This window comes from Carettochelys insculpta, chromosome 1 (assembly GCF_033958435.1).
Source record: "Carettochelys insculpta isolate YL-2023 chromosome 1, ASM3395843v1, whole genome shotgun sequence".
NCBI lineage: Eukaryota > Metazoa > Chordata > Testudines > Carettochelyidae > Carettochelys > Carettochelys insculpta.
The window spans coordinates 120,491,216-120,502,291 of record NC_134137.1 but is presented as its reverse complement, the minus strand read 5'-3'; the positions used below and the strand labels follow the sequence as shown (position 1 = coordinate 120,502,291).

The 11,076-nt window shown below is 48.5% G+C and overlaps 1 protein-coding gene across 1 annotated transcript in view; it reads left to right on the top strand.

The window, feature by feature from the left end:
• Positions 1–8,191: 8,191 nt before the first annotated feature.
• GRTP1 (growth hormone regulated TBC protein 1) overlaps positions 8,192–11,076 on the top strand; it is a 46,211-nt gene continuing 43,326 nt past the window's right edge. Inside the window, exon 1 of the mRNA XM_074990777.1 lies at positions 8,192–8,536. Coding sequence (XP_074846878.1) covers positions 8,487–8,536 — 50 coding nt within the window. The 5' untranslated portion in view covers positions 8,192–8,486. The remainder of the gene's footprint in view (positions 8,537–11,076) is intronic.

The window sequence follows — 11,076 nt, the reverse complement described above, 5'->3', positions numbered from 1 at the left end:
TCCTGATAATGCCTGTTTTGCTCTGTGCTTTGGATGGGAGAGGGGAACAGGTCAAATGAGTCCAGGCAGGGAGAATATACAGTCTTCTGATCAAAATAATCTCTCATCTCACTCTCCTACAGCTCTGAAAGTCGAGTCCCTGCTTAGCAGGGTTCTTTCTGCTATCTGCAAGCCCTAGGAGCAGCTGGTCATGCCCTAGGAACATCTCAGACCCTTAGGCAGGAGGGAGGGCTGGTCTCCAACAGACAGATGTGGTGCCCACCAGGCCATGCTCTGCCAGCAGCGGTTTGTCCTGGGCAGGGTTCCCCTTGGCAGCGCTGCAACAGCTGGAGATCAAGCTATGGCTAAAAGAACTGGTGGACCGTCAGCAGGAGTGAGAGGACTGAGAGACAGCGGCAGCATGAGTGAGCCATGGTGGAGATGAGAAGCTGAGGGTCTCTGGCTGCAGTGAGAGTGAGAGAGCTGGGAGGCCTGGGACCGGTAGTCACTTTGAGAGGTTCATGCTGTCCCAATGTAAGGATGTGGGGGACCTGGATGGGTTTCTTACCTCTTTTGAGTGTGTCTGTGAGTTGCCCCAGGTCTCCCCAGACGAATGGCTCCTGCAGCCACCCTCTTGCTAGATCAGAAGGCTGCAGAGGTACTCAACCAGCTGGAGGGGCTGCACCCTGGGGACTACAAATGGGTCAAATAGGCCTTGCTGCATAAGTTTGGGCTGAGCTCCAGGCATACAGGAAGAAGTTCCAGGAGGTGCAGAAGGGGCCGGAGGTGACCTATGTAGACCTGGCCTCCTGCCTGACACAATGCTTCCGCAAGTCAGTGTTTGGAACAGGGGCCCAGACTGTAGAGAACCTGGTTAAGTTGATGGTCCTGGAATGGTTCTATGGAGTGTGCCCACCCGACCTGAGGATGTGGCTCAAGGACTGGAAGCCAGAGGACCCACACAGCAAGGGGAAGCTGGCTGATGAGTTCACGGACAGCTGAGCCGGGGTGAAAGGGAGCCCTGGAGAGAAAGGGAATCCCAGAGAGACACAGAATCCCAGAGAAACCAGTTCCCAGCTGTACAACTGGGGGAATCACCTGTGGGGTGAGCCCAGAAAACAAGGGGCAGTCAACTGCCCCCCCCCCCGAAAGAGGGCCAGGCAGGGTCTGGATGGAGCAGCCGGCCCATGGGACACAATGAGATCTGGTCTGTTATTGCTATGGGCAGAAGGGTCATCGACAGGCCCAGTGTCTCAATTTCCCAGACAGGTTGAGCAGGCAGGGGGCTCATGTGGCCAACTGAGTGATGCTGATAGTGCGTCCTCAGATTAGTAGGAGCCGGGCCCACAGACCAGCTCCTTGGTGGGGCCAGATGCACAGGGCTCGGTTTACAGAGTGGGGACAGGGTGCCTCTGCAAAGCGAATGCCTCATACTCCTTGAGGTGGATGGTGTTGCGGGGAATTATTAACCTCTTATGGCCCACTCTGAGCCGCCCGGTTAGCGTGACCGGATTGCGAGGCTCCCCGCTCTAGTTGTCCAGATCCTCGAGGACCTAAGGTGTATCGGAGAGATGGCGGAGGCCCGGGGACGTTAGGCCACCCTGCCCCTCTGCAGACCACCCCACCCCCTACCAGCAAGAGGACCAGGGGTTATGCACATGCCCTCCCACTGTACGGTGGAACCCCCCCGGCAGGCAGTGGCTAAACTCCGGGGGCGAAGGTGGAACAAGGAGGTGGCTTAAGGATAAAACTATTGATCTATTTATTCAACAAAGCCAACAACAGGCAAATAAACAACAGAAAGTGTAAAATAAACACATGACAGTTCATAACAGCAGTAACCTAATTAAATCCTATATTCTAATAAACACTTACAAGTACTATTAAAACTTCCATAGAGACAACCTGCGTAATTTTCTTTATTTGTCCGGAAGGCAAAGAAAAAGGTTAAGAATGGACTTTTGGGGTAAGAGGTAAAAGGGAGTCTGTTTAGTTTCGCTCCAAGGGGGAGAAGGGCGCTACTCCTTCTCCTACACCCTCAGGCCGGGTCGCTACTCCGGCCTATCGGAGGCCTTAAGGCTCTGCCTCTGAGGCCCCCTTACCAACTGGGTGTTTGCCTCAGCCCCACCCAGCTGGAGCTTGGAGATTAAAGGATAGGTAAATGTGCAGGGTAAGTGGGGAACTGGGAGGCTATGCCTTCACCGTGTTAACCCTCCTGCATGAAGGTAAGTATAACTTATTATTACTAACTACTCTTATGACTAAATGTTATTAAACTATAGTAACAAACTATTAAGTCAAGTATGCAGCTTGATATTAAATGTCTTTGAATTTGGGTGAACAAGCCCAGCCCTAGGGTCGAGCCCCGGGTGCAGCCCTTCCCTGGCCCTGGAAAGGGCATGGCTGGGGTGCGACCCCAACCCCCCTGTTAGGGAACCCAGTACCCAAGAAGTGTCTGTGATGAGGTGAAGTGTCAAAGGTCCCGGGCTGTGCCACGGGCCAATAGGTAGATTACGTGTCCGGTGATAGAAGCCCTGTCCAGGTGAGTGAGTCTTGTCCGGTAAATGAAGATCCAGTTAAGTACAGCAGGCACGGATGCTGGGGAGCGCTGATGGTATCATTGGCGGGTCCCTGGTTACATCACCAGGTACGCAGTACCCCCAGCGGAGTGGGGGCCAGTTCGCCACCCGGTGACTTGGCCAAAAGACCCTCTTGCTGCTCCCCGACGCAATGCGCTGCTTGTGGGCGCTGAGGTGCGCTAGGGCGTTGGCGCCGCTTCTGCCCCAGTGGGCACCTGAGGCGAGCCGGCAATTTCCCGCTCCCAGCTGGCACCGCCCGCAGGGCAGACACCACAGTAATTGTCAGCTCTCTTGGCTGGCGCCGCCTGAGGGCAGGTGCCACAGTGATTTCAGCTCTCAGGCCTGGCCTCGGAGTTCAGCGGATGCAGCAGAGCTGCCATGCTGCTCCATACAAGGTAGCAGGTGCACAGCCTGTGTCCCTCAGGGCCGCTGAATGGGCTGCGGCTTCTGAATTTATAGAGAGATCTCATGATTATTCATTACATGATTAGCATACTCGAGATTCTATGCAGGTGCTTAGGTCCTCCTCTTGGCTGAAGGTGCTAGAAACTTTTCACCTGGGCCAATCAGAGGGCTCCATTTTAAACCTGCATTCATGAGTTCAGGTTACCGGGTAAACCAACTGACTCAGAGTGACTGTTGCAGGGGCTGCTAAATGGCAGCCTGTGTAACTTTAGATTTTACCTGTACCTGCATTGGTGTTTAATGGCGAAAGGCTTGTTCCCCCTGGCCCACGGGGACGATAATGCCCGAGGGATAAAATCCCTGACAGATGGGAGGAAGATCATGGGGTTCTGGGACATGGGTGCGGACATGACGCTGGCCCGGCCCAGGTTGGTGGCACCAGACCGAATGGTGCCCAACTCCCACCTGACTGTAACAGGAATATATGGGACCCCTTTCAAGGTGCCCATAGGAAGGGTGCTAACAAATCTAAACAAAGCAGGAACAAACTGTATTTACATAGGCATGTCCATCCTGAAGGGTGTGGGAACCCCCCTGCCACCATTATCCCAGGTGGGGGTCTGAGGCAACTCCTCCCCCAAACCACAGGCCCTACCCCTTCCCCACCCTAACCTTCTCCTCAACCAGCCTGCATGGGGATTGCCTGGGGCAGGCATGATGGTGGACATCTGTTGCTGCAGGGTTTCACTTCCCTTGGTCTTCCCACCCAGGATTCACCACATGGCGTGAGTGGCACCCTGCTCTGCTCCGCTCCGCTCCGCTCCAGCCTCCAAGCCCACTGAGCTCCACTTTTCTGCAGGTGGCAGGGAGTAGTGGCTGCTTCCCTCTGTGGAGAAGTGGAGCTCACTGGGCCAGGAAGCTCTGGTGGAGGCAGGCTGCTGCTTATGCCTCATGGTGAGTGCGGTGGTGGTGGTGAGCAGAGGGGGGTGACCTCTTCTGCTGCCGCCCACACCCTGCCTCAAGAAATCCTCCCTACTCCCATCCATAGTATGTTTGGGGCAGCTGCCACAGGGCCCCCAAAACCACGGGGCCTAGGGCAGCCACCTCACTTCATCCTGTACATAGATACACCCATGATCTCTCCCCACTTCCAGCTAGCTGAAAGGGAAGCATTCCTTCAGATCCTGATTACATACCTATAAATGAAGATATATAGAGAAACTGTTCAGGGAAAATGTTCTTTGTTCTCAGTGAAAACAGTAGGGGGGAGGGTGCACTGAAACTTAATAGAACCTTTTTTTTTCTTTTTCTGTCCTTCAAGGCAAACAGGTTTTGGACTTTAACACTTCCTTACCATGAACCAAATGGTGACAACATTGTACCTGAATGTGCAAATGAGAAAGTGAAACTGAAGACTCAAAATTCCATTGGGGCCTATGTATAACTTGAGGTGGTTAACGACCATTAAAAGATCTATTCCTCAGGAATCTAAGTCTTTATGCTACTAAATACCTAACAGTGTGTCTACTTTGCAGCCAGAAACACACCTCTGAGCACAGGCACACAGACACATGCTAGTTCTACTCAAGTTAATGGGCTAAAAACAGCAGTTTAGACATTGCAGTATAGGTGATGTCATTGGCCAGCTGCCTGAATACAAGCCTGCCTGGCCCCTTTTGGGCTGACCTCAAGTGGCTAGCCTGTGCTGAAAACTCTACAAGCTATTCTTATCATGCTATTTCAAATAGAGTTAGCGTGTATCTGTCTAGCCAGGCTGGGAAGCCACTGCGCTGTAGACTTACTGTTTGCAAATCAAAAAAGGGATTTAAGCACTTTTGAACATTTTACCCTTTTCCCCTAAACTATTTTAGAGCTCTAATCCTGCAAATACTGAAGCACCTTCCTAGTGTTACTTAATTAATGTCAGTGGGACAATTCTCACATGAGTAAAATCATACCCACGTCTGTGCACAGCCTTACAGCTAGTTTGCAGGTTTTCGGAGTTCAGAATGTCAAAGACTAGCAGCAAACTTCATATTTTTATACAACTACTTAACAGGAACATCTCCTTTTCCCTTCTTTTATGCCTTTGGAGGTGAACCACCTCCATATTTCTCTGTAGTGTATTGTCTTTGATCATATATAGGAGGCAGACTCCTTGAGGATCATGCTGGGAGGGATCAGCTGTTTATCTCCTTTGTGAAATCCTATCAGCTAGGCTCTTCAGCAACCATTTGCTTGCTGACCCCACTAGATGACATTTCTCCGGTAGTAATTGTAATTTTTCCAAGAGCTTGCCTGCTGGAAAGTCAGAATATGATTAAAAACACACAGGCAGAAATATAATTTCACTGCTGCTATTTCCTCAAACAGTTTCTTCAGCTGTATGTGTCAGGTGACTGGTTATTGCAGTGGGTGTGTTTTATTGTTGGCTATAAATTACAAAAAGGAAGGAGAACACCTCTTTAAAAAAACAGTGTGCTACAGATTTCCAGTGACTGAGGGGTTAGGAAAACAGGGTAAATTCATTGACTGATATTATTATTATGTACTATAATTGTCAGCCTGACCCTTTGTCTGTTACCTGATGGTAGAAACTAAGTAAATAAAAACTTAAACTAATAATATTATCATCTCTCGGCATAATAAAACATTAACTTTACTGCTAGTAAGCCCTTCAAGGGAAAAAAATAAAACATAAGATGCAGATGCAGAATATACCAGAGTTAAAAAAGTTCAAACCAAATATAGCTGCCAAGTGTCACTGATCTGGAGGCAAATTTCCTCCATTGGAATGGAATTTTAGACAGCATTATAAATCTTTCCCTCGTTAGTGTGTAATGATGTTTCTCTCTTGCCCAAGAAATAACTTTTCAAATATTTTAGAGGATGTGTGAATAGTGTTTAACATTCAAAATATATCTGAAGCCTTATCAAAGTGATAAATATTTACAATAGATATATGAAACAAAGTATGTTGAAAAAATGGGAGGACTGGCTTGAAGTTAAAGTAAGGTGGGATTGAGTAGGTGTGGCTTCTACTCATTGCTCTGCTACAGCATTTAGCCCTAATCTTGCAAAGGACTCATTGATTTCAGCATGCGAAAGTCTTTAAAGAATTGGGGCCTAATTTAATGCCTCAGTTTTTTGGTGGCGGAATAGCTATGATCTGAGCACATAGTAATAAGGGGATTTCAATGTGGCTGGGAACCTTTAGAAAAGGAGCCCCATGTAGATGAGCCATGTGGGAGCAAAATGCGGCAATTTCGAAGTGCTGTGGCCGGCGGCATGCTAATGAAGTGCTGAAGATGCACTTCAGTGGGACCAACCGGGCCCTAATCCTGCAAAAACTTATAAAGCCTCTGTAGGATAAACATCTAAGAGAGGACAAGAATTTGCAACTAATAAACCAAATAAATTTTCAAAAATAACAATACATTTTTTTAAAGAGAAGAAAACAAATGTAATATCATACAGAGATTTTTTTAAAGAAAAAAACCTGAAAAATCAGAGACCTGTTTTGGTTGCTTTTTAAAAATGCAATTGGCATGGCTGCCATACAGGTTATACAGATATATCTCTAAGTCTGTCTTTGAAATCTCTGTACATAATGAACACAATCCTGCAAATTGCTGTGTGGGTGGGCCATGTGGAACACAGGGCCTAAAACTGCCCTGGCAGCTTAGGAGTTTCTGCTTTTAGCATCAATGAAAGGCGGTTACTTAGAGTTCATCTCCGTCTGTGACCAGGGAAAAACACATAAGCCCCTTAGACCTGATCCCAAGCTCATGCATCCGCTGAAGGGCCCAATCAGACTTGTTGGCAGCTTGGCCACTGGTAGGCAGGGAGCAGCAGGAGTTGGTGTGAAGTTGAGTAAAGCCATGGGGTCAAAAATGACAGTGTTATATATAAAGGTATTAGGGAAATGGCACAAATAGATCAGACACCTGATGATGAGTTTTGTTTTTCACTCCAGAGAGGAAAGGCCAGGTGCAGAAACCCCTACTTTGCCCTATAAGCTCCTGTGACTGGGGCTCAGTCTGAGTCCCAGGCACAAAATTACAGGCCCAGAAGGGACCTGAGAGGCTATATACTGCAGGCCCCTTACTCATGGTGGGACTATGTATTATCTAGATCCCACCTGACGAGTGTTTCTGTAACCTGCTCTTAAAAATTTCCAATTATTAATTTCCAATGATTAAGAGCACCATGGGCTCACGGCCCCCCTCTCCCCCATTGTCACTGGTTGCTTCCATTGACTTCCTGCAGTGGAGATGGCAGGGAAGCTCAAATTAAGGTGCATCAACTTCAACATGATTAACGTAGCTGGAGTTTCGCATCCTAATTCAGCCTTCCCCTTTAGTGTAGACCTGGTCAAAGGTGCCACAATCTCCCTAGCCCAGGGGTGCACAAAGTGCGGGGCAGGCCCTTTTGGGGAGGCATGAAATTTCATGGGGGGCACGACAGAGCCCTGCTCATCCCATTAAAAATGTTGAAATATGTTACTGTTTTTATGTATGATGCATTAACATTTATATACCGAGTAATGAAGATTTTATATTGTACATATTCTGACATATGCCATAAGGGGTTTTTGGGGTTTTTTTTCATAAGAACATAACTTAACCAGAACTTGGTTGGTTTGGATCACATTAGACAGGTTGGGGGGGGGGTGTAAACTGCAGGGACAAAAAGTGCTGTGCCATGTAAAAAGTTTGCTCACCCCAGCCCTAGGCAATTCATTCCACTGCCTGACCACCCTGACAGTGAGGAAGTTCCTGATGTCCGACCTAAACTCCTCTTGTTGCAATGTAAGCCTGTTGCTGCTTCTTGTCCTAGCCTTAGAGCCTAACGAGAATACTCTGTCCTGCTTATAACACCCTTTCCGGCTGCCTCCCGTAGGCAGAGAAGGCTGCAGCTGCTCAGCCAGGGGAATGCCGGGGTCTGAGGGCACCAGGCTCCGCAACCAGATTCCAATCTAAATCAATGGGACCCGCGCGGGCCAGAGGTGAGCGGTGTGCGCGGCGCTGGCCAACTCCCGGGGCGACCAGAGGGGTCAGGTTGCCCCTGAATCCTTCTCCAGGGCCGTGCCAAGAGAGGCCGGGACGAGGCCGCTGGCTCCGGGGCGGCTCCACAGGAGGCCGCGTGGCGGGGCCGGCTGGGCTCGGCTCGCTCAGACAGGGAAGGAGCAGGTGAGGCGGCGTCACGGGATCTGCCCCTCCGCGTCCCGGGCCCCAGGAGGCTGCACCGCGCGGCTGCAGGGAGCAGCAGCGCCTCCACCGGTGGCAGCCCAGGGCGGGGGCAGCAGGGCGCCCAGAGGCTGAGCTTCGGAGCCGCTGCGCCCTATGGGGCCGGTCGCGAGGAGGCGGCGCCGCTGCTGCCGCCGGCTTTGAGGCGGGCTCGCGGGGCGGCTCCGTCCCGGGAGGAACTCAGCTCCGTGCCCCGCGCTAGTGCCGCCGCCGGGCCAGCGCGGCGCGGGAGAGTCTGTGCGGCGGCGGGAGCGGCCCCCAGCGCTGCCCGGCCATGGCGAAGCGCGGGGGAGGCGTGCGCGAGGCCGGGGCCGGCGCTCCCAGGTACGCGGGGGTGTGGATGGGGGAGGTCGCTCGCGTCCTTGTGGCGCTCACGCCCTGGCGCTGCCCCCTCCGTGTCCTGGGAGGTGCAGGGGGCGCGGGCTCCCGCTCCCCGCCGCTTGCCGGGGGGACGCCTCCCTGGTGTGAGGTGACTCTGTGGGCGCCGGTGCTGGGCTGAAGGGCGCCTTCGGCGGGGGTTTCCCAAGGCGAGGGCCCTTTGGCGGCTGTTCTGCGAATCGAGCAGCATGTGCCCCGCGTTCCCGCAGCGCTGTGGAGCGTTTCCCTAACCATCGGGAGAAGTGCTGGCAGTGTGTTGGCTAAACCCAGATTTTGGCGCTTCATCACTTAGCGCCATAGAAGTCTATTCTGGTGCAGCCTCGCTGGTTTAAATGGCCCTGGAGTCCCACTGCCTGCCACTCAAACCGGGCAATACCCTTCAAACGCCTCTTGCTGACACTGGTAACAGAGAGGTGGCCCTGTTAGGGTGTAGCCTAACAATTATTTTGTTAAAAACCAAAGCAGCAGAAATGTACCATGTTAAAGATTAAGCAGACCATTTATTCGGTGATGAGCTTTCCTGGGACAGACCCATTTCAAATGCTACCTGACTGCTGTTCTCTTTCTTACATTATTAAAGATGAGCTGCCCAGAGAAAATCTTAATGCCCGTGAAAGTTTAAAGCAGGTGTTGCACATTTAAATATTTTCTCAGTTTTCCATATTTTTTTTTTAATTTAGACTCTTTCCTCAATTGGAAGAAGGAAAAAAAGCAGGACCCATGAAACCCAGCTTTCAGGCCGTATAAAGAAACACCCCTTTGAATGCCCACTGCCCAGAAAAACATGTTCCTGTTTCTCAGGGGGAGTAAGGCAAAGTTAGGGGTAAAGCAAAGTCTTTGAAAGAATGATTTTGGAAGAGATTAATAAGGAGTAGTTAAAAATCTGTTTGTTTTACAAGATCTTTTCCATAAATAGAATATAAAACATACCTATTGCTTGAAAGGTTAGCGATACTATAGAAGTGTGAAAATTAACTGCTGTAAAACAGTGTTTTTAAAGGTGCCATTCTGTGGGGTTGAGGGAAGCTGAACATGTTCTGAAGAGAAGTTATGGACTAATAAGTAATGATGATTTTCCAATAGTCAAGATGTTTGCTTTCTCAGTGACTTGTTTACATGAGGGTTGGTGAGATATCAAGGACAGTTTGTCAGGGTCATTCAGCATCCCAAAAATATGAGTGATTCATTGGAACAAAAAAATCTCTTAAAAATAATAGATGAACGGCTTTGAAATATGTGCAAGCTTCTGTTAAAACCAAACAAACTATTATAAAATCTGGAGACCCCCCCCAGGACTTTGGATAAGCCACAGTGCCAGTAGATGTGGAATTACCTTACAGTTGAGGAGAATATCATCATAATTTTTGCAACCATTGTTCATCTTCCAAATACTGAAATTTATCCATGTTCTCTACCTTCATCATCAGAATCCTAACCTTGGCACGTGTAGGTTTAAATGTTATGCTTTCCTAAATTGTCTTACTGCTGTGTGTATGAGTGTAAAAGGTTTCTTGGATTATAAAACTAATGAATAATAATAATTTAAAAATAAATCTTAGTAAGATCATGACTGAATGATTAGTGACCAGTCTAAAAACTGTATTATGGGGTTCAGTGTATCTGTCTCTGTGATTCCACATCAAATTAGGTCAACATATAAATTAAAGGTGACATTTTTCTGTCAGCACTGTAAACAGAGTGGGTCTAAGCATCCAATGCATACAGTATTGCTTCCTTTGACTACCAATGAAAGATTCACTGGGTGAAATTCTCCCCATGATGATATGTGTGCAATTTCATTGTCATTGTTGGAGGTTGCTGAATTTGCCCTCACAGTTGGAAGTTAAGCCTTTATGTCCTGCAAGCGGCTCTAGATCATTGCCCCAGTGAAGTCAATTGATAATTTCCTGGGCACAAATGTAATAGCCCTCCTACCCAAAATGTTTTGCATGGGTGGGATCCATCTCCTGTTTAGATGCTGTATGAGATAGAATAACATCCAACTCACTCATCAATAGCTATGTAAGTTCTTTAGCGCTAATGGGAATAAAACACAATAAAACCAAAAATCCCCAGTTGTTATAAAAAATAAGTACACCACATGCCACACACATACATGGAGTACATCTGGTGATGGAGGATATAGGGGTCATTAGTAAATCATTTTTCAAACAGTGCTTTTCTGGGTTATTGCCAAAAATTGAATCAGTTATTACTATCTGTTTTTATTAGTACAAAACTAGTGGAAACAACCTAGTTTTCCATCCATAGACTCTTAACTTTGCAATCTCTATTGTCACTTGCCATTGCCTATTTTTTCTATGTTATAAAAAACCTCTTCCCAATTAGTCACAGAGCCAATTAACTACAGATAGATCTTCAGCTCTAAATCTCTTCATTGCCAAAAGCAGTGAAGTCTAATTACATACATTCCAGTTCATCTTAAAAGATTTGGAAGTGTATATTTGGGAGGGTAGGGGAAGAAG